Here is a 24065-nt window from a genome sequence, read left to right on the forward strand (position 1 = left end):
TTGAGCTATAAGCTAATTTGCATTACTTTCATATTGAATAAGAGAATTGTGGTGTGCTCTTAGCTGCCGGGGAGCGAAAATAACCTGCCTTCGCAATGCAGTGTTACTGAATCTGGGCCTAAGTTGTTCAGGGTGCTTAATCCATTATAATGAAGGTATACCAAATTAATTTGATTTACAAAACGGAACGTCTTCATCACACAAATTATTTGATCAAACCTGTATAGTTTAAAACAGATTTTCAGCCTGTGGTTAAGTGGCTTTAAGTGATTCTGTCTACAAAGGAGGGAGAAGAGAAAACAAGTGTAGCTAAACACATCTGTAGAAGGCTAGAAGCCTTAGATGTCCAGTATACTAGCTTATCTAGTAGTTTACTCTGTAATGTACTACAATACATATTAAGTGGCTGTAGGTTGGTGTGATCCACCAATTCCGTACACAGCGCCAGTTCAATGCTCACCTACAGTAGCAACCTATTGCGTTGTGTATTCTCCACACAGGAGGCAAAAAACCCAACAACATTCACGTTGCTTCTTGAAGCGAACTTGTTCAAGTTTGAATATTTGAGCGAAGAGGAGGAAGAGGCTAATTGCATGCATTCATGTCACCCGGTTCGCCTCATTCTGCCTGATGCAGCATTGCGTCGGTTCACGCCTTTGCATTGACTGCATGTGTGCAGTATGTCATCGCGCCACACAAAAAACATCTACAAGCTTCACAATGCGTGTTCCCCATCAAGGACCCCTGAGGAACCCCACTTTGAGAACCACTGCTTTACAGTACGTTCCTCTGTAGAAAATTATTTCACTTCACAGTGGCATTGTGCATAAGAACACTATCCAAATGCTGAGAAATACATGTGACCTGTTGTACTTAATGTACTATTTCTGTAGATCCATAATAGACACATGAATGTATATTCCACTCACTGCCAATGGAATATCTTGACATTTTAGTTCCATTTTTGGTCATTTTTATTCACCAAAGAATCGCCATATTATAAGTAATTGGTATGTTCATTGATTCATTTACTTTACAGTATGATGATTTAGGAAATCAATAGACAACAATTCACTATGTCAAGGTATCCTTTCAAGTTGATGGTATACAATCAATACTTTTTGTAATATAGAGTTGAAATCTTGCCTGAAAATATGACCATATACTTTTACGCCGTGGCTCTGCAGGAGGCTAGCCATAAGATTCTTTATTCATTCTTTAATACATGATACTTTGATTGATTTAACTTATCCTATCTACTAGGTGCTAATACGCCAAGTTAGTTTGTAATCTTGTACATCAACATTTACACAAAATGTTCACAAGTTTACAATTACATACTGTATAGAGGAGCAGAGACCCAAAGTTTTCCACTGAGCAAAAGGTGGCACCTCTCGTCCGCAGACGAGCCCTCCATCGTCGCTAGCTCTGTGTGATCATATACAACTCCCACTACATTTAGATTCTTCTGTGTAATGAAACCACCTGAAACCATTTTTGTCATTATAATACCGGTCCTGTAGGTACATGACGACAACAAGCTCACCCCATTTGCTTACTAAATCTGATCAACGTTGAATACCTGTCCCAATAAAACAGTCGGAGATTGTTATCGTAATCCACTGATGTATTGTACTGAACGAAAGGCATCTACATTTAGGCACTAAGGTGTGGCACACAACATGCTCTAAAGTCTAAGCTACTGCCAAAGCAAGTTATGACACATTCCACATGAACCAGCCTGCATGCTAAACAAGGCTGCATGCATGCCTTTGATTGGCAGAAAACAGACAGATTGACAGGAACACCTTTTTGTTTGCTTCAAACACTGCATAAACACAATAATTTCCTGCATTATTCTTCTAGGAGGCTTTGCAATGCCGGTTCTGAGTCAAGCAGTACTACGACTGCTTGACTCACTCTTCATGTGATTCTTTTTTCAGAATGTAACCACCTGGTGACAAAACAAATCAACTCTGTAGACAAACTCCCACCCCATTTGACGACAAAATTGAGTTTCCTGTCAACCCCTCACCATTGCTCCCCCCCACCATTTACTTATCTCCCCCAGGCCCCAGTCAAGAAAGTCATAAAGTTCCTATTTAACTGGCTTGTTTTGTTTTGAAACAGAGCAGTTTGCTGTTATCCCCCTTTTTTATTGGTTGTGTATTATAAAAAGCAGCTTTAACCTGAGGTGCCTTTCTGATGAATTGACTCGGGTCAAATTTGACTTAGTCCAGTGAAGTAGATATATACACAGTTTACAGCTATAGCTTTGTTTGCCACAGATAAATCTCAGCACTGAGCACACTTAGTGTTACAAATAGCAGTGGAGTACATTATACTTCCTAGCCTAACTCTCGGAGCACAGCATAGTATCCCATAGATATTGTTATGCACAATGTACGTACTATGTAGGGCTATGGGTTTCAGTGTGAATATAAACCTCAGTCAGTGTTGTGTAGTTCTCTATCCCTCTAATGTTGCATACCAGCCACTTGCCTATGCAAACCTTCAAATGTGTAATGACTACATGGAGAAAGAAACACATGAGGCCTTAGTATTTGTGTCCTTTGCTTTCACTTTGACTTCATAGTTTCCATTTACCATGGATGTGCCAATGTCTCAAGTTAAATTATTTTATTTTATTTTACATAAAGGGAACAGCCTCACTCTGCATCATTTTAAATGGAACATTAAAGGGAAACACCACATATTCTTTATAAATTCCACAATGCCCCACAGATTGTCCCTTTATGCAATACATGTATTGTAATTGTGAATGTAACATTGCAGCATTTGCCACCGTATATTTTTCTTTAACTAAATGCTTTACTAATGATTTCGGATCCAAAATGCACCTAGTTATGATTGCTGCACCTGACCCATGATGGAGAGCCAAAGATTCTTAAACAGACCTTGGATGCCTTTAGGGTTCAGGGTGATGTGTCCTTTGAAACTTTTCTACCTGGAACCCAAATAGACTCAGTGCCTGTGAGAGTACAGCCAATTCAAATCCCCCATGGCTCTATACTAGTGTTATTGTGGGGAAAGCTTTTGCAGAATACAGCAATCGACAAGCTGACTCATTGTGAGCTTGTTGATCTGCTATTTTCAGCCAAAGCTTTCCCCACAATACAATACGGATGCTGGGGTTTAACCCAGCAACTGTTTTGAACCTTGAAAATGGCAGACCTATAAATGAAACATACTTATCAATCATAACAACGGTACAATCTTGATCTATGAATCAACAAATGAGTTGACTGAGTTATACTAGTATTGTTTGTGATTATTATTTATTTGAAGTTATACACAGCACTGGTTACAGAAGAGAAAGATTGTGAATTCCTTTCATAGATTGTGTGCTGTTGATTTGTTTCTTTATTATTGAAGGGACACTTTGATTTGAAAGTCAATCACTGAATTTATTATAGAAAATGTAGCAAGTTCTTATACATATGGCCTTCTCTTTGCTGCTGTACATACATTTTATACCATGAGAATACAGTTTTTTTGTACCAATTAATGACTTCTATGAAAATAATTAATTCACTTTTAACTGTGAAGTGTGTGTCTGTGTCTTCATTGACAAGCTATTAGACATTCCTCCAGCTCAATTCACCTCTAGCCCTTTTCCCATTGCATTTAAGCAAGGGTTTATTGGAGAGTTTATCACCATGAATAGAAAGCTGTCAGCAGTAGGCTTTGAGCAATGTATGCACTAAGCAGCTATTGAGAGTGTTCATGTTTCCCTAGATGGCAGTGTTGCATTCAATGTTACAAAATGTACAAAACTTTAAAATTATCTTATTGGTTTCTAAAAGGGAAATAAAAAAGAACGATCTTATTGAGTCCACTGTAATCTACACAAGCAAACAAGCCATTGTGTTTAGCCTTGCAAGAATGTAACCACAACTAGGGGTTCTGCAGTAGAGTATAGGCTACTGTAAAAAGGTTCATTGCAGTTTTGAATGCTGACTAAACTACAGTACAAAGAAAATACCTGCAGGTTAAGTGTCATATAGTTCAGTATGCATTCAGTCAACTAAGGTGAATGATACTGCACAAAAACATTGCATAAAGATATCTAATGTCATTCAACACTATCAACGGAGAAAAGAAACAGCTATTTATTCTAGAAAAGAAAGAATCTAGGCCTAGCTGAAGTCCATGCAATTAGCTCACAAAATCCAAAACCAAAGGCAGTTAGATTTGACCACATGAATCCCAGCGTCTCTATTCTGAGGAGAACATTTAGCTAAAATAGCAGCTATATATGCACCATGTCACAACATGTGTTGCAAACTTGACCTTGTAGATCAGCTGTTTCTTTGTGAGGAGATTTGGTGTTTACGGGACAAAAGGACTCTGGTCAATGGAGAATATAGGGTTTAAGTTAAACTTACCGGTTATTACATTCATCCATTGAAAAAGGACAACAACTAGCAGTAGCCTATTCATGAGGCTTTGTCCAGACTGCAGGCAAATCCAATTTGTGTCTCAGACTATAGGACTGACTGTCCACTATTATGTGCAGGTGATCATATCAGATTATTTGCTCAACCTATGTAGAGTAGACTAATGCCATGGGAATCCGTAATAAACTAAACTATCTACATTGACTGCTGTGGTAACAATTTAACAATATAGTATTAGTAATGCTGAATTTATTCTCTTGTACAATGGTGTCGCCTCTTGTCTGCAAAATGGCTGATCTATAGCCTCACGTGTTGCATCGCAACGCAATTAAATCAGACTTTAGTAATGTAGTTGAAATTTTTGTAACAAAACGTTTGTTTCCATGTGGTTATGGCCAGAGCCGTCTGTTATGGCTGTTCTGTTCAGACTTGATAAAACTATTTGTCTGATTTCAAACTGGATTGGTCAAAAATCTGATTTGGTCTGCCAGTCTGTACAGCATCTTGCAATGGGTCTGGTCCACAAGATTCGATACACCACCAAGATACCCATGTGTACGGTGTACCTGTCTAAATACTTCCTTAATGTTAACGAAGTCCACACCCACAACACCAGAGGGAGTGCAACAAACCATGTACAACCCAGTCCCAGATTCGGCACAAACAAGGGACTGAATTATTTTCGCTCCTATGCCACCAAACAAGGTGGACCGTAAACAAGCTTAATGCTTTATTGGGTCGTCCACTCACAGTTAACAGTCTTTGTATTGAGTTGTACTTGAAATGTACTGTAATTCTGCGAACTGTTAATAAATATTTCAATCAATCAATCCACCTGCATATGGATTATGGAACATACCACTTTAGGAGTGGGAGGGCTGACTAGTCATACTAGTGTTTACACACGACATAGCCTACTGTTTTATAAAGGTTGATAAATATAGATATATGATAAAGGTTTGATAATTTTTGGAACTTTAGAAGTATCATAGAAAGCTTAGATAATATATTGGTCCGCTTTGTTATAATCAAAATATAAAAATAAGCCATTTAGAAAGCAAAAAAGAAAAATATGTTTTTGTTTAGGCGAGTCTCAAAAATACAAATTGTGTGTGTGTGTGTGTGTGTGTGTGTGTGTGTGTGTGTGTGTGTTGTGTTGTGTGTGTGTGTGTGTGTGTGTGTGTGTGTGTGTGTGTGTGTGTGTGTGTGTGTGCGCGCGCGCGTGTGTACAGAGTGTAGTACAGTGTGCGTGCGTGCGTGCGTGTGTGTGTGTGGTGTTCAGAGAGAAAGAGAGCGACAGACAGACAGACAGAGAGGAGAGGAGGCTCTGTCTTGAGAGGGGGGGGGGGGGGGGGCAGGCAGAGCGCGTGCTTGTCTTAAATCAATCAATGGCAATGCGCATGTTTGTGTCTTCATACAGGAAGCAGAGCAGACTGTCAAACCACAGATAACTTCACAACTGGGATAACAGAGAGAGTCCGAGTAAGGTTTCGTACTGGATACTGCAGTCATAGTAGTTCAAAAGTAGACTAATAATGAATGAGAAGCCGAACGGATGACTTATTTGGACATGTCATGAGGTTAGTGTTCATGGCATTCGCGAATATAAGTTTTTCTTTGACAACTAGACTTCAGTTTCAACTTTTCTGAAAGTCGATATTAATTAAACAAAAACCGCATTTAGGTTACAGAGATATTGAAATATACATACTGCTATTGCTACTGCATGTATGCTGACATGTGCTGGTTGATAACCATGCAAAAGGTTCTGATTTTAAATGAACACAGCTGAGCTGTCTGCACAATCTCTCTGTATTACCTGCAACTCGTGACAGTTGATATTATATAGCCCTATAGAATTTGTTCACCTAGAAAGAATCACGTCATATGTTGTAAATATGGGTAGAAATTCCTCTAAACTTGAATAGCCCTAGAATGGCTGTACTATTAGGCTATGTATATTACATGCAGTAGTTTTATATTATGTAATAGCTACATTAAAACAAATCTAATTTCAATCACAGACATGATGGCTAGACAACTGTTGAATGAAGAGATACATAGTTTTGTTTTTGTCACACTGGTTGCCAATGGTCGTCCTATTTAGTGTAATTATTTAGAATAGTAGACTATAATTGCCCGTTCCTGGAGCTAAATGTGTCCTTCACATAGTCTAAGTTGAGCTATAATTGTCCTGTTGTGACATGAAGCTTTCAGCAATTGTTATTGTGCCTTTTTGTTTGCATAAACAGGACAGGGTATCTGTAACATAACATTCATTTGGAAACAGGCAAACAGCCTAAGGTGTGATATCTTCTGTAACTTATCTTTCCAAGTGTTTCAGGAAAGGAAGGTTGACAATCTTTGTTCTCTGTGACAAGATTTTATTGTTGCCCATACACTTATGTAAGCCTATATAGTGCCTTGATTTATCTGATATATTGATATTGGCCTCTAAAATTGGTACTTGGGTGTAAATATAGAATAGTAAACTTACTAGTAAAAGTGAATTATGTTGTAAACTGGAAGAAACAACATTTCATGCATTGGGCTTTGTGCAGTTCACCTCCAGGACAATACAGCTGTCCAATTAATTTATGAATGATGGAATGGACTGAATAAGTTGACTGGTGCACGTCAACCCAGAAAATATATCGAAAAGATATTTAGAACCAATAACTGACTTTAAAAGCACAGTTATTTTTGATACTTTCCCCCCCCAAAAATCTAATCCATTGTTTGTAATAAACCAAATCTATTAGTCTGATTATAACCCTGTTCTATACATTGTTGTACAATGTTGGTGTAAAATGATAGTGTAAATAGCTGATCTACAACGAGTTGCAGTGCATCTGTACTCAGTCCAGTTGCGCAGCACAGTGTACTGTACAAGGAGGCAGACCAAAGGCCTGCCATGCAATTGCAAAGATAGGGAAATAAGTCAACTGTATCTCATTGCAATGTTGAGGCGGTTCAGATTTCACATGTGCAAGCTAGACGTGCAATTATAATGAGTTAAGCAATGCTGCAGAGGCAACAGTTTTGAATGTAAACAACTTAATGTAATCAGCAGCAATTTTCCGAGATTAACTTTGTGAATGAATAAGAAAGCACCGAGATGATTTTAGATATTTTTGGACCACTAAAATTTGCTGAACAGTAGTTCCTTTACTAAATAGTTAGTTCTAATTTGAATTTGAGTGTTGTGTTTATGCCATATGACATTAGACTCTCTGTTCTGCTGTTTTGTTGACTCATGGTCAGTCTGACCACAATACTTAGTATCATTATATTGAGGAATACCATTTAGTTTGTTGTAACAAATTAATGTATTGCCTGTAAATATATCAGTAATTGTAGTCTTTAGTTAGTAATTCAGTTGAATTGACACATGTGTGTGTCAGTGTGTGCGTGTGCGTGTGCATGTGTGTGTACTGTGTACGCATGTGCGCATGCTTGTGTACTGGTGTTCTACCATTTTCTCTCGAAGTATCCTTACTTCCACCACTGAATGAACATCAGGGTCAGTCCTCAGCAATGCAAATATTGTATTCTTTATTGTAACGATCAATACAATAATGATTTTAATTTTGACTATTGTACAGAGATCACATGATTATATACACTTACAGTATATATTATAATGACCTTGTCATGTCCTTGGCTTTATGGTGGTTATGGAGGGACAGTTGTAGATCATGTGATACTAGTACTAATGTGCACTACTAAGTTGACTCAGAAGGCCTAGTGAATCATTTCTTATGACTAGATATCTTAAAGCTGCAAACCATAACATTTATGTCCTACCCGGGTTTTGAACTTGGGTCTCTCGTGTGATCGCTGTCAGTCCTACTGTTGAGCTATAATGAAAAGCCAGTTTGGGTAGACTAGAGGAATCAAAGTACTAATTGCAGTAAATTATAATGGAAGTGAGGAAATGGAGTGGAGAGTCTATTGGAGTTGAGCAAGTTTGTGGCATGTGGGATAAATGTAGGACTTCAGTATTTGTCGCCTATGCAAACCTTCAAATGTGTAATGACTAAATGGAGAAAGAAACACATGACGCCTTAGTATTTGAGTCCTTTGCTTTCACTTTGACTTCATAGTTTCCATTTACCATGGATGTGCATTTGCCAATGTCTCAAGTTAAATTATTTTATTTAATTTTACATAAAGGGAACAGCCTCACTCTGCATCATTTTAAATAGAACATTAAAGGGAAACACCACATATTCTTTATAAATTCCACAATGCCCCACAGATTGTCCCTTTATGCAATGCATGTGTTGTAATTGTGAATGTGGGATCTCCCCACAATGTTATGGCTTGGGCAGTCATCAATATTCTGCTGCTGTTTGAGTGCATGAACTTGCAGACCACTACACTAACCCTGCCAGGGTTGGAAGAGTTTGGGATTTTAATTCTCTCCTTGGACCACCAATTCCAAAAGTATTCTCACCTAATTGCATAATTTGTTCTACTTTACTATGAAAATGACCAAATACGTTTGGGAGGTATCAAAGTTTTACGGTAAACTAAGGGATTTAGAAATCCCCTATAGTCTATTTAAAATATACAGACATGGTTATTGGTTACTTTATCTTGACATGACATCTTCCAACTACAAAAACACATGATTTTATTCATCTGTCCACAAATCATCTCTGTTCACCTCATTGATATGTCAGTATCTGCCATGGCAAGTCATCAGGTCCTGAAGCAAGGTAGGATATGCTGAAAAGGTATGCAGCAAATCTTGTCTGTAAGTAGACTAATTGCATATTAGACACACAGCATTGAATGCTAGATATTAATTTCATACATGCATCTATGACTTCTATCACCAGCAGCTCAGCTTTAAAAATTCAGCATTATTATCACATCACTTTATTACAGGTATACCAGTAAGACACCCTGAGGGCGAGGTCATGCTGAAACAACAGGTCTGAGAATGCCCATATATGGACCATTTTTATTTATTAAAAAAAACCCATTAATTGACGTTTTCGGGCTGGGTAGAGCGTAAAATGTGTTGAGAAGTTTTTGCCGGCTGCTGGGCGCGGCTGCGCTAATGACTTTGGGGCGGGCCCATCTAGAGTTTGAATGGACAGTCAAAAGAGAGACATCGAAGAGGAAACACGGGTGAAGAAGGATCAATATATGGAATGTCAGAACAGGTCAGACAGCTCCATATATGGAGATAAGGGTTTGATGAGGTCAGATCAACATGGTGTCCGGGAGGCCAGATGTAGAATTGTTGGTCGGCTACATGCAGATCTAGGTGATGTTCCAGTCTTCTCCATGTACTGTATGGCTATCCAGGGTTTGATGAGGTCAGTGTTGTGATCTTCATATATGGAGACGACGTCGACCATATATAGAGAGTGTCACGAGGCGTGGTGGACAGGAAATGCAGATTTTCATAGTAAACCTAAATCTTTTTGCGACCGTATATACTTTTTTGGTTTTGTCTCAATATTACAATCAATAACAGAAAGAAACACACAAATCATATAAGGTGCATGAATAATAATAATAATAAAAGGGCCATTAAAATTACATTTTGGACAGGTGTATTTAATACCTTTTTCATACAAGGTTATTGATCCTAAGCCACTGATTGCGTTCTGGTGTAGTCCAACAACTCCAAGCCGACGCGGCGGTCGCCAGATCTTAAGGGCGGTTGCCAGATCTTAAGGTCGGTCACTAGATCTTAAGGGCGGTTGCCAGATCTTAAGGTCGGTAGCCAGATCTTAAAGTCGGTCGCCAGATCTTAAGGTCGGTCACCAGATCTTAAAGTCGGTTGCCAGATCTTAAGGTCGGTCACCAGATCTTAAAGTCGGTTGCCAGATCTTAAGGTCGGTCACCAGATCTTAAGGTTGGTCACCAAGTCGTTTAATGTTTGTTTTGTCACCGTTTGTTTTACATCACCATTACATCACCTAATCAACATGAGTTAGACTTTCATATTTTAGCACCCCTCACTTCACACGGGTGTGATTCTTTTCCCTAATTTTTACCTCCTCTATGATGACTTCCTGTTTTAGGCTATATAGAAGTGTATATTTGTACGTCTCTAAATGTTATGATGAATTGAACATGGTGGACCCTATTGTAAACAAGTGTAATGCTTTATGGCGTTGTCCACAGTTAACAGTTTTGTATTGAGTTGTGCTTGAAATGTACTGTAATTCTCCAATCTGTTAATAAATACTTCAATCAATCAATCAAACTTCCATCGTTACTGTCTCTGTGCCCAGCAGGGCGCTGGTCTAGTATTTTAAATGAGAGCAGGGACTTGCTGTGGATTGGAGTGGCCACTAGATTGTGTGTGTGTGTGTGTGTGTGTGTGTGCGTGTGTGCATGCGTGTGTGTGTGCGTGCGTGCGTGTGTGCTTGTGCGTGTGCGTGTGCGTTTAGCTTGTTTGCACACACCCAGTGCCCTCCTCAGTGCCCTCTGCTGCACTCATGAGCCTAATTTGCCCAGAAGAGGAGAGGAGTGAAGTTAAAGCCTGGAGCAGAGCAGTAGGGAAATAAGATAATGCGCTGCTCACTGGGAGGGAAGTGAGGAAGTAAAGGACAGACAGTGAATGAATGATTCTTTGTTTTGCCACTTTGATAAACACATTATGTTCAGTCCATTTAGTGATTCAGCTGTTCTGTGTAAGAAATGTACAAACATTTCGTTGGCCAGTTTCAATCCATCCAATTCAATTCCAAGAGAAAAAGGGGGGGGGGGAGCGTTATTCTACAGTTAAAGAGGCACCTATTACAAAGTCACCAGTGCTCATTTACATTCCGTGGTAAAAAGCATTTTTACATTTCAGGGATTTTTTTGTCCTTGAGCTCAATACTGTGGTGTTTGAAGTACCTATTTCTACATAGAGAATCAGCTATAATGTCGTAAGAATCCAATGTAGACTTGTCGTGTGCGACGGGGTTGCAGAACTAAGCTATGCTATAAGCTCCTGTAGAAGCCTAACAGCCACACATCTGTATATATACACAGTCAATCTAGTTTACTAAATGTAGCATCGATGGTCATCATTTCATATGCTGCTGGCCTAGTAGGCTAATTTCCAGGCTTAAAACGCTTTATATAAGGATGTTCTGAAACATAATATTGTCTACACACGTCTCATGACAACATCATTACAGCTTGGCTTGCCTTGAATGAGTTTCAGGCTGACCATCAGTCTCCTCTTTGAACGTTTTCAGTTCTGACTTCATATGGAACCAAAACTACATAGGTGAACCGTGAATTATTTTAACTCCAAGAGAAATGGTGAAATGATTTTGGTCAGCTCAAAGTGTGTACTTCTAAGTAAAGGAACCTCTACTACTGTTTCCTCTTTCCCTCTAGGTTACTTTTGGTTTCAGGAATTGGCGAATAAGTGTTGCATTGCCATATGATTGTGAGATCTATGCCTATAGTGCCTATCATCTGGGGATTTCTAGATGAAAGTAGATGTGCTAGAACAATGGTGAGAAAAAAAACCTAACCTAATATGAAGGACTGCCCTAAAGACTTTCAATTGGCTCTGCAATGGAGTGTTTTCATTTCATAGACCCACATACAAAGACATCCACAGGTCATGTCACTAGTTTGCGGACCTATGTTAGAGCCATAATACATCTCACAGTCAAATGACAAAGTCATTTTAATTTATGATGCACCAATGAAACATGTTATTAGCTAGATTTAACCAGATTCAGTTTATTACTAGGCAGTGCAGTTTAACAAAGGAACATGTTACAAGAAGTCATTGATAGCATGATGGGTTAGTCTTTGTTCATGCCTTTTTAATATTCAAAGGAATATTCAAATATGGAATCTTCTTTGGCAGCCTTAATATAATTATGTGTATAATAAATATCTATGTACCTTCTATCTTTCCTTTAGTTCCATGGTTGTGTGTCAACGGCTCTGAGGAGACTTGGTACTAGAAGGTACAATTTACAATTTAGGCATTTAGCAGACGCTCTTAATCCAGAGCGACTTACATTAAGCAAGAACAAAAAAGCATGGGAATACATTACATAAATAGCATTTATCATGAAACATGCGTAAGCTAAGAAAGTAACAGTGGAATATCTATATAATGAAACTATACATATATACTATACTATGCTATACATATGTACTATGACGTGCTATGACTACATACAATGCTATTATAGTGCTGTCTACATAACATGCTATAAGTCTGTATCAAATGCTATCTAAGTCTGCAGAAATGCTATCTAAGGGGGTAGGGTAAGTGCTATGGGCCATGATGGAGTCTGAAAAGGTGTGTTTTCAGACTACGGCAGAAGATTGGGAGTGATGCTGCAGTTCTGACTGCAATGGGAAGTGCATTCCACACTGCTGTAGCAGACCATGCTATGGCAGACCATCTGCCTCCTGGTCTTCTGGAAGCTTGCGTGGTGGTTGGATCATCAAGTGACAAACTCAGAGAGCTGTACCAGGTATTTAGCGTGTGTGTGTGTGTGTGTGTGTAATGCCTCAGGTGTTCATATAATCTCATGTTATGTTGCCTTGATGGGTTATGTTGGCCTATGTTGATGGGTTAAATTAACCTGCTATTCCACTGAGATTGCAAATAATATTGTGTCCTTCTCTTTCTTGCTCAGTCTACCCAGGAGACTGGTGGAAGCAATGGAATTCCGGCGCTCCCCCTTCTGGAGCCAGAGGTACTGCATGTCCTAGCTCCTCCCTTTGTCAGCAGAGAGCAAGATGGAAGGTTGTTTGTGAGGCGACGGCGCTCCTTTATCAGGAAGAAGAGAGAACCATCTGTACCGAACACAGAGACCCCTAGCGAAGGTCTGCTCTATAGCCCATTCAGGACAGGAACCCCTTTTGGTGTTTTAAGCATTATGTTATACTTTAGCTATTGAAAAATAGCAGATCTACAAGCTCATAGCGCAGCACCGATTGCCACGCTACGAGCTTGTATAGATCTGCTATTTGTTTTTAATCATGAAAATGAGCTGCAATTCTTTGAATATATATTCTTTTAACGTTTTTAACTCAAATCTTTGCTTCTGTGGGGGTCCCTGGTACAATATATTTTCAGATGGGGGTCCGCGGCCTTGACATGAAAAAAGTTGAGCACCACTGACATAGAAACATAGATTTTCAGAAAACTGTTTTTTTTTATTTTTTTTTATCCCACGATTTTGTAACCCAGTTTTCTTTTTTCACCCAGTGCCAATTATCTAATGTAATCCTGGGCGCTACACTTCCTCTGCCAACCTGGGGGGGCAGCGGACTGACCTCATGCCTCCTTCTATGCATGAGGAGTCCAAGCTGCTTCTTTTCACCTGACAGAGGGGAATTTCCCCGGCCGGACGTAGCGCGTGGAAGGGACACGTTATTCCGACCAGTTCCTTTCCCCTCCATCAGGCGCCCCGGCTGGCCAGGGGGAGGTAGTTTTAGAGACCAGGATTACGGCATGTTTTTGTGAGGGTATCTACCCTAGGGGACACGGGGAGAACATGCAAACTCCACACAGAAAGGCCCTATCGCCAACCCCCGCCTCGGGTATGGGCACTGATGACGCGGAGGAGGGAACACGCCGCCAGTGCCCACAGCGTCCCCAGCGGGAAAACTGTTTTAGTGTAGTTTTAGTTGACTAAATATGTCTCGACTCTCGAATGTATCACGAATGTCTCTTGACGGACCGTGATGGCGTCGTCACCAGTGCACAACCAACCATAAAATGACTTGTCTTAGTTCTACTCTTCTTTTTTCTTTTTTTTTTTTTTTAATTTTTATCCCACGATTTTGTAACCCAGTTTTCTTTTTCACCCAGTGCCAATTATCTAATGTAATCCTGGGCGCTACACTTCCTCTGCCAACCTGGGGGGGCAGCGGACTGACCTCATGCCTCCTTCTATGCATGAGGAGTCCAAGCTGCTTCTTTTCACCTGACAGAGGGGAATTTCCCCGGCCGGACGTAGCGCGTGGAAGGGACACGTTATTCCGACCAGTTCCTTTCCCCTCCATCAGGCGCCCCGGCTGGCCAGGGGGAGGTAGTTTTAGAGACCAGGATTACTGCATGTTTTTGTGAGGGTATCTACCCTAGGGGACACAGGGAGAACATGCAAACTCCACACAGAAAGGCCCTTTCGCCAACCCCCGCCTCGGGTATGGGCACTGATGACGCGGAGGAGGGAACACGCCGCCAGTGCCCACAGCGTCCCCAGCGGGAATCGAACCCAGGACCTTCTAGCTGTGAGGCGACAGCACTACCAACTGTGCCACCGTGCCCCCAGTTCTACTCTTCTATCTCTAAATGTAGTCTAGCTTTTAGTTGTTCACTGAATTGTGAATGTATTTAGTCATACAAATCATAGCTTAGTTTTTATTTCGTGAAAAAAGGTAGTCACATTCTTTGTCATAGTTTTAGTGAAGAAAATTAACACGGGTTTCCTGCTATATGCAATATATATAGGTCTACATTATCTATCTATCTATCTATCTATCTATCTATCTATCTATCTATCTATCTATCTATCTATCTATCTATCTATCTATCTATCTATCTATCTATCTATCTATCTATCTATCTATCTATCTATCTATCTATCTATCTATCTATTTACTGTATTATAGTTGAAGGGGTGAAAGGAGGAGGAACTGAAGATGTCAGTGTTCCCAAAGAAGTTGATCTCATGGCACTACCTCAGCTCTGCTTTCCTGGTACACACACACACACACACACACACACACACACACACACACACACACACACACACACACACACACACACACACACACAGTAGTTGTTCATATACAATAATGTCATCTTTGTTTCTGTGCTCTAGGTGGGTTCCAGCTGTCCAAAGAACAGAGAGAAGAACAGTTTCACTACCTGGTTTTTACTGACGTGTTTGGCAACCAGACCCATGGAGTAGTAATGCAGTATTATCGACCTATACAGGTACATAAGACTACACACAATGCCAAGCATGCATTACGATTGAATGCACTTGACTAAAGGCTGCAATCCAGTGTGTGAATAAGATGTTATTTTATGGTGTAGACTGTAGAACATTGATCTGCTATTTTTGAACATTTTTTGAAATGTCAGCCTACTGTCTGTCTCTCTATAGAAAATAGAAAATAAATGCGAAAGCCGCAAAATAAATAAATAAATGTGTTCCTTATTTTGCTGGGGGTCCCCCTTGAAAGCCCTAAAGGACCCTTTGGGTTTGGGACCCAACTTTGAGAACCATTGCTATTGATATAATATAACTAACCCAGCAGCATGTTCTGATCTCATCTGAAATACAGAGATTCTCCCTATCTTTCTATCGAGACATTTAGATCTTGGCCTGGGTCAGATACAACCACTACTGGTTATCAAGAGGTATTGCATAAATTAACCCGACTCAAAGCTACACTCCATTATGATAGTAAAAATGTTAAATAGGATATACTGAAGTTGGATTGCAGCCATCGATGCACCCCAGTGTTTGTTAAAGTGTTTATTTTTGCCATAGTCAGACTTGAGTTGCAACTGTACTCCAAATCTCTTCACCAAAAATAGCCTATATCTACGAGCTCAAATGAGCTAGATCGGCTATTTTTGGATGAATGTTTTCCCAGAATAGGCATGCTGGGGTTCAAGTGGTTAAATGACTATACTTCTGTTACTGTACTTGCTCTCTTGTGTGTTGTAGGAAGGGACATCTTTCCTCCAGAATGGCCTCTGGTCCTCGAAGCCTTCTAAACTGTACTCTGCCTATGCTTTCTGTATTATATCCAAGCACCCTTACTACACAGCTCTAAAAGACTGTCTGTCATGGTAAGAATAATCAGCCCAGTTCATTTATGTTTTAATTGTATTGTATAAGACAAGTGTTTACTTCATTTACAAATATTCTTATAGGACACAAGTTGTGTTTCTTGTTTTAATTTAAACCATAATGTGAGCGAAATGGAATTGTGTTTCTTTGTCATGCGGTCAGCTCAGTCGACTGTAAATAAAACTGTTCTTTGACCCATCTGTTTACTGTACAAACTATAATACTCTATATAACCTTTAATCAAAAAAATAAATGTGTTGTGATTTTTTATTGCAAAGCTAAAGAGGCTACAATGCAACATGATCCATATAGATTGTACTTATAATGTGCCTTTTTCTATGTATTTCCTTTCTTACTCTCTCTCTCTCTCTCTCTCTCTCTCTCTCTCTCTCTCTTCCTCTCTCTTTCTCTGTTTGAGTGATTGTCTGTCTTCAGTTTGTTGGTCCAGTTGAAGACATGTCGCTTAACAGACTTGGAGGAGAGGGTGAAGGAGTTTGCTACCAAGCTGTCACTAGTGCCCATTCCACCACCTGGACAACTGCATATGGTGTGTGTGTGTGTGTGTGTGTGTGGCGTGTGTGCGTGTGCGTGTGTGCGCGCGTGATTTTCCTGATAAATTGATGTTTCTATGGTTAAAAAGTAGGCTATTTTTAGAGCTACGGTTATATTTAGGAAGATATTCAGGGTAAAAATGTCACAAACAATTTTTTTTCTTTCTTTTTTCTGTCATCTTTCGGGGTTATTTCAGTAAAGTTTAGGAACATACCGGTACACCTGTTTCCAGGTGTATGTGTGATAGTGATTACATCGTAGCTCAGTGTGCTCTGTGTCAGTTCAGACATTGATTCAAGACAGAAATAAGAGACTCCATAAAAAATGAAGCTTCCAGGATTAAGATAAGACTGTCATTTCTAGACGTTTTCTCTCCGACCTCTGACCATCGTGTTACCATCTAGAGAAGACAAAGACCAACCAGCTGTAGATTTGGATCTTCATATACCTCTACTCTGCCTTAGACCACAGCAACTACTACAGGTAACTAACACACTGACGTGCTTTCATAAAGGACTGTTGAATTTGCATTGATAAACCACAGGGTCCGTTAATCTTCTATCTCTGCCTGTAGGTTCTGTCCTGTCTGCTTCAGGAACAAAGGGTGGTGTTATTTTCTGCTGACTGGGCCAGACTCACCCTGGTAGCAGAAAGCTTGTTGCACTATTTACAGGTCAGTTAAATGTCAAATCAGTGTCTCTATACAATAGGATGGCTAGAATGGAAAATTACACCAAATGGACTAAATTAACACTAATAATGTTTATATATTAACACAATATAGATTAATGATATATACCGTAGTAAAAGTAGTCAGAAATATTTTTCATACATCCGTAGAACATTTCTGACTATAGAGCAGAAGTTCTGACATCGAGGGCCCCTTATCCCTAAACTTATTTGCCTCTCTCCCCCTCTCTTTCAGCCTCTGTCATGGCAGCAGCCCTATGTTCCTGTCCTGGCCAGCGGTATGCTGGACTTCCTTATGGCTCCAACTGCATTTCTCATGGGCTGTCACATAAGCCATTTTGAAGAAGTTTCTGCTGTGAGTACTCACTCGTATAGTAGCACAACGACGGTCATCGACGGATGTCGACCGATCCTTGCTTGACAGTCAACCAAGGATCAGAATTATTACATATTTTGGGGGGAATAGGCATTACAGCGTCTGAACACACACATTCAGAAGCTGAGCTCATGTTCACGCATATTAGACAAATTTAGTTGTGTCCGGAGGAAACCTCATAACTCCATTTTTGAGGTTTTTGATTTTTTTTCTTCATAAATCAGTGCTATTGAACACCCTTTACGTCTGTGTGTCGTTTCGAAAATATTGAACCAATGGAAATCAGTAAAAAACACATTGGACAAAACCTCTTAACTCCATTGGACCCTCAAACTGTCTGCTAAAACAGCTAACTCCACCACCTTTCTCCTTCTCATGCAAGTAATTGACAATATCTAATGTCACAACACCAACTTTGATGAGGCAGTATTGAATCGTTTAAAAATATATAAGGTATTTATTAAAATATTTTTAATTTCCTGAAAAACGAACATTTTGGAGTTATGAGGTTTCCTCCAGACAGCAGAGATATGTAATATCCATATGTGTGAGAGCAGCACATGCACATTTTGCCAAAGGCTTTTCAAACTCTTTTAACAAAACTCCATTAGAGAATTCAAAAGAAGTCAAGTTCGCAAAGCCTTTGACAAAATGTGCACGTGTGCTGCTTTCACCCAACAATCACCTTTACCAATGAACACTAAAGCCCTATTTTATACTTTGCTGTACGACTGTGTCACACAAAAATAGCCAATTTACAAGCTCATAGCATGTAGCTCTGCTATTTTCAACAACCTTTGACAATTTTTCACCTATAATGACATTCCCAAAATAGGGACGCTAGGTTGAAAGTGGTTAATATGTTATTGATCGTCCAGGAAACAGATGATCTGATCCTGGTCAAGATTGACACTGGAAGCGTCTCCACTTCCTGTTCTGACACAGTTGACCTGCCAGAGATTCCCCTAGCCGCTGCAGAGTGTTTCACACAGAGGTACAGATTCCAACAACTAACCAGCTCTTATTACTACTTTTCATTGCCTAAATATATTTAAAAAGACACAAGGTTTCTGTCAGGTTAAAATCCTAATAGGACTGTAAGGACACTACGGAGCCCCAGAGTGGCCATGGTAAGAAAAATGTATTATCTCTTCCAGTCAACTTAATAACTCGATTGGACGAGATAATACATTTTTCTTACCATGGCCACTCTGGGGCTCCGTATGCTATTTGAAGTGGAGGAGAATGGAGGGACTCATGAGTGTGTCTTTACAGGTGTATGTCCCTTCAGATACACTATGACTTGAATCAGTGCCACATTGCCACCTGCTCTGACATCAGTGAGCAGCGGGCACATAGACGGACTTGGCAACGCAATCTCAACCACGACATCCAAAGAATAACACTAGAACTCATTGTTAACGTTTTCAGGTGTGTATGTGTGTTATAGTGTTAATTTGGATTACAGATGAACATACTTCTGAACAGAAATGAACGGTCTTTTGTATATTATTCTGTGCTGTATGATATTTATATTATACAGATTAATGATATTATATTTATACAGAGAGTACACGTAAAAATGTGATAGCCGAAACTTAAATTTGTGGTGTGTGCAACAGGGATGTGAGCAGTCATCTGAACTATGAACACAGAGTGTTTAATAGTGAGGAGTTCCTTAAGACCAGGGAGCCAGCTGAACAGCTTTTCTATAAGAAGGTAAACAACACTATAAAGACTACTGATTGGTTTCATATTGATTGATAGGACCATGTTGGAAACAAGTCCCCAGGATATTTTTGTGTTATCCTTTTAGACCAAGTGTTTTACTTTACGTCTGTGCCGTTTTTATGGTGTGTTGTAGGTTTTGGAAACCCACATCTTCCATTTCTTCCTGAAGGATCGTCTCAACAGGAAAATGGATGCCTTTGCTCGCATGGAGCTGCATACTAGATCAGAGACCCAGAAGTTAGTTGTAAAGTATAAACCCTAGCTTCTGCATGTATTCTATTTGTGGCACTCAGCTCCCGTTGAGAGGCTGCACTGCATGCTAATCCTAAACGAACCATATCTTGTATTTCTGTGTCTTCCAGGTTGAAAGCTATGGTTGAAAACCCTCGCAGGCCCACCATGCAGGAGATTCAGGCCAGGAGAAAGAGCTCAATGACAGAGATGAGGCTGAATAGGAGACTGGGGATGAGTCTCCCTAACCTGATAGATACATCAATACATTTTAACAGACGGATGTCACTATCCAAGATCCTCGTACCTGACCCCAGTAAGACTAATATACATATACTGTAACATAGAAACTATTAAGCTACACGCGCGCGCGCACACACACACACACACACACACACACACACACACACACACACACACACACACACACACAATTTACAATTACAATTTACAATTTACAATTTAGGCATTTAGCAGACGCTCTTAATCCAGAGCGACTTACATTAAGCAAGAACAAAAAGCATGGGGAATACATCACATAAAAACATTTAACACACAGACACACACACAGACACACACACACACACACACACACACACACACACACACACACACACACACACACAGACACACACACACACACACACACACACACACACACACACACACACACACACACATCTTACACATGATTTCAAAACCATAAATTCTCTTCTTTTGTCTCCTCTTTCGGCATTGCTCCCTTTGTCCTGCTCTTGTCCTCTCTCTCTCTCTGTAGTGTTGAGAACTACTCCTAAGCCCATAAAGGTGTTCAAACTCCCAGAGTTCCCATCCTCCATCTCCCTGAGCTATGTCCAGAGTTACTACAGTGAGTTGATCCTACAGCTGGGCAAAGCCATCTTCTGTGTCCCGCCTGACAATTATGCCCTGCTCGCCAGGTACACTACATTATGCTGCTTTTGTAGTTCCTCCTGTCATCCTTTCAGAAATCCTCTTGGTTCTTTAATTGTTATTAATCTTTCCATGTGAATGTTATGTAATATTATGTGCGCATGGAGATTGCAGAGTACAGCATTAGCACCATCTTAAAACTCAACGAATATTATACAGAAAATCATCATCATCATCATCATCATCATCATCATCATCATCATAACCTTTAGTATAATCAGTATAATCAGCAGGAATAGACATTCACATACAACAACAACAACAACAAAATACATGGATCAGCAGACTGAAACACTCAAAGAACTAAAACAGATAAACCAAAAAATAAATCAAGCTGTTAAAATCTTGAACAAAAGTGTTATTTTTGGTTGGAAACCTCTGAATTGACCCAAAGATGGAAGTGATGTGATTTAAGGACTTCTGGACAGAGAATGCTGTCTTACCTCTGTCTGAACAAATAAAATAAATCCCTGGATTGTCCTTGAGTGTCAGGAGATTACTCGAGCGGGTCTGGTAGGGGTTCTAATCCAACATAGAAGTTAGAACAAACAATAATATTATATTTTAAGGGGGGAGCATTCCTCAGCTGGCTTTAAAAAATGAATAGATACCAGTACTTATCACGCATCTCAGACAGTAGTGAGCAACATGAATTTTGTTTTACTTTCATTTAAAACAAGCCTAGGGCAGCCTTCTGAGCATTAAAAGCAAGCTGCAGCTTCCTAGTGACAAGCTGGCTCCTACATCCTGTTCATTGTAATCCTTCTTCGTTTTGTCTTGATTTCTGTTCATCTTCTGCTCCATCATAACTTTGCATATAATCCCCCTCCCTGTAGATACTACTATTTGCGTGGTTTCATCAACACATTGAGTTCCCGGCGTCTGGAGGCCTTGAGTGACTTCCAGAACCTCTACAAGACAGACACAGCCATCTTTCCCTCCCAGCTGGTCACTTGGCTGGTGGACTCACTACAGAAAGAGGAGAGGCAGCAGGCTGACAGACGGCCTGAGCTGAAGAGACTCATCCTCAAGGTCGGTCCGCTGGTATCACATATTGTTAAGCTCTGGATTTGAATTGAGCTCATAATGTTTTTGTCATGAAGTATTGTATTGTAAAACATATAACTTGTATTACTTATTACCCTTACTTACTGTAGCAAACATATTGTGCTGGACATGGTCCTTTTTGTCTTCACTAATATATTCTATAGCCCACAACCTGTTGACAATCACAAACTCAGTATCCGTGTCCTGTGTGCTCAGTCACTCCTGCAAGGGAGTTGCAAACTTTATATCTACTACACTGTAGGTAGTAGATACAAGGTTTGCAACTCCCTTGCAGGTAACTACACAGTATACAGTACACTGAGTACAGTATGTTGCCATATTGAGAGTCTGGAATTGTTTTAAGCACACAATGTGAGTGATTCATTTACAGTATAAGACAACATTTTCCATCCTCCATTTCCTTGATGGAAGAGGGATAGAATCACAGTAGGCTGACAGGAAATGGGGAGAGAGATGGGGGGTGAAATGCATAAAAGGCCGTCGGGATCGGGATCGATTGGATGATGATGATGGTAATATTGGTGATGTCTTCAGATGGATCTGGTGGTGTTGACACTGACAGAGGACGGTTTTCCTGTTGATGATGATGTAATAATTACAGTAGTTGGATGATAATGTTACAGTTACAGTTTTCTTGTTTAGGTGAAGAAGGAGAATGAGAAGGTGTTGGATGAGCCTGATTACCACGTTAAGAAGTTTGTGCTTCCCAGAACACATCTGCACCAGGAAGAGTTTGTGCGCTGTATCCAGGAGTCTGGAATTGTTAAGGATGTAGCGACAATACACCGCCTGTTTGACGCTCTAACTGCTGGTAAGAGGAGTGAAAGGACTCCGTCCGTGTGTCCGTGTGTCCATGTGTGTTACAGAGAGAAAAATATGCTTGCTGGGTTAGAGCTTAGCTTCTTTTATTTTATTGAGAACAAAGGTCACACTGAAAAAATGTGGCTTTTCTTTGCATACTGTGGTATGTGTTTGAAGACACGTACATTACACATAGATAAAGTGTGCATTTATATATCCCTTTATGTCCCTCCAGTGGCCCCAAGGAGTGATCATTTCCACCACCAGTGGTTCTGAGCTGTGATTGGCATTGCAACACTGAGCTGTGTGGTTCGCTGTATACACATACCTGTAGCAGCATGAGCTGAGCTGTGAATGGACTACTTTTGTTGGGACAGAGATACACTGTAAAGATAGAGGCTGTTGTAGATGGCTCCAATAAGATTGCTATTTCCAATTGGCCAAATGAGGCGTAAAACTTCACTACACTGGGACATTCATACACAGACAGACTGTCTGTATAGTGCCGCCTCGCCTTTGAACACCATGTTGTTATTTGTGGAGCTTCTTCAAAAACATAACATAAACATAGTAATGGATAGATATAAGATAAAGATTGGACAGGAAGGCCACATCATTATTAGACAATGTCTTGTTTTTAGATGGATTGTTCCATTTTCAATGTGTGAACAAGTTTGCACTGATGATGAATGCCATCTATGTATTATTAATTCTCTCCACCAGCATTGCATGAAAACATCTTCAATTAGTTCAGAGGCTAGTGGCTGTCACACTATACCATAGCGAACTTAAAGAGTCTATCAGATGATCTGCTGCTGTTGTATGATTACTGTACATCAGTGGAAAAAACAGAGGTGCACAAGCATACATAAGGATGCAAAATACACAGGGTTGTGAAATGCACCCTCAACCAAGAGCAAATACAGAGATACGTGAGCACACCCACTGCGGACACAAATAGCTCATGCTGTGCAATGTGTTATCTGATGGTGCTGTAATTGACTTTAATAGAATCAAAGAGAGACTCATCTTCAGACATGGCTTCGAGAAGTCCCTCATCCTTTTCCTTTGACTCCTCAGCTTCCAGTGAGGGTAAGACCACATCAGAGCAACAGTTTGGAACTTCATTATCTAATCAGGCCAAACTGCATTCAGACTAAAACACACAAATACATGTTCATGTTCCTACCAGTGGCCGAGATATTAATACCACCAAAGTCTTTAAGAACTAACATGTGATTTGATGGTGATTAATGTTATGGAGCTGTTTCTAACTTGATCAGGATCAGACAAGAGAACCAGAGCTGAGTTACTTAGAACTGGTTCCCACTTGGTGGGGTGGGGTGTAGCGCAGCGGAATCTGGGCAGGGTTGGGAATCTGGGGATGCACATGGCAGTATCTGTTAGTAAGTGTATTGGGTAGACGCAAAT

At 40.1% G+C, this 24065-nt stretch overlaps 1 protein-coding gene across 2 annotated transcripts in view; it reads left to right on the forward strand.

The window, feature by feature from the left end:
• Positions 1 to 5874: 5874 nt before the first annotated feature.
• LOC308319075 (DENN domain-containing protein 3-like) overlaps positions 5875 to 24065 on the forward strand; it is a 30750-nt gene continuing 12559 nt past the window's right edge. For both annotated transcript variants that reach the window (XM_080768914.1, XM_080768915.1), the window contains exons 1-20: positions 5875 to 6001; positions 12324 to 12370; positions 12724 to 12889; positions 13055 to 13244; positions 15039 to 15125; positions 15251 to 15366; positions 16109 to 16233; positions 16670 to 16781; positions 17150 to 17269; positions 17361 to 17459; positions 17712 to 17831; positions 18731 to 18846; positions 19128 to 19283; positions 19475 to 19571; positions 19717 to 19820; positions 19946 to 20130; positions 20593 to 20752; positions 21602 to 21797; positions 22476 to 22644; positions 23646 to 23726. In XM_080768914.1, coding sequence (XP_080625040.1) covers positions 12767 to 12889; positions 13055 to 13244; positions 15039 to 15125; positions 15251 to 15366; positions 16109 to 16233; positions 16670 to 16781; positions 17150 to 17269; positions 17361 to 17459; positions 17712 to 17831; positions 18731 to 18846; positions 19128 to 19283; positions 19475 to 19571; positions 19717 to 19820; positions 19946 to 20130; positions 20593 to 20752; positions 21602 to 21797; positions 22476 to 22644; positions 23646 to 23726 — 2356 coding nt within the window. In that variant the 5' untranslated portion in view covers positions 5875 to 6001; positions 12324 to 12370; positions 12724 to 12766. The remainder of the gene's footprint in view (positions 6002 to 12323; positions 12371 to 12723; positions 12890 to 13054; positions 13245 to 15038; positions 15126 to 15250; positions 15367 to 16108; positions 16234 to 16669; positions 16782 to 17149; positions 17270 to 17360; positions 17460 to 17711; positions 17832 to 18730; positions 18847 to 19127; positions 19284 to 19474; positions 19572 to 19716; positions 19821 to 19945; positions 20131 to 20592; positions 20753 to 21601; positions 21798 to 22475; positions 22645 to 23645; positions 23727 to 24065) is intronic.

Source organism: Protomyctophum bolini, assembly GCF_963924005.1.
Source record: "Protomyctophum bolini genome assembly, chromosome: 7".
Taxonomy (NCBI): Eukaryota; Metazoa; Chordata; class Actinopteri; order Myctophiformes; family Myctophidae; genus Protomyctophum; species Protomyctophum bolini.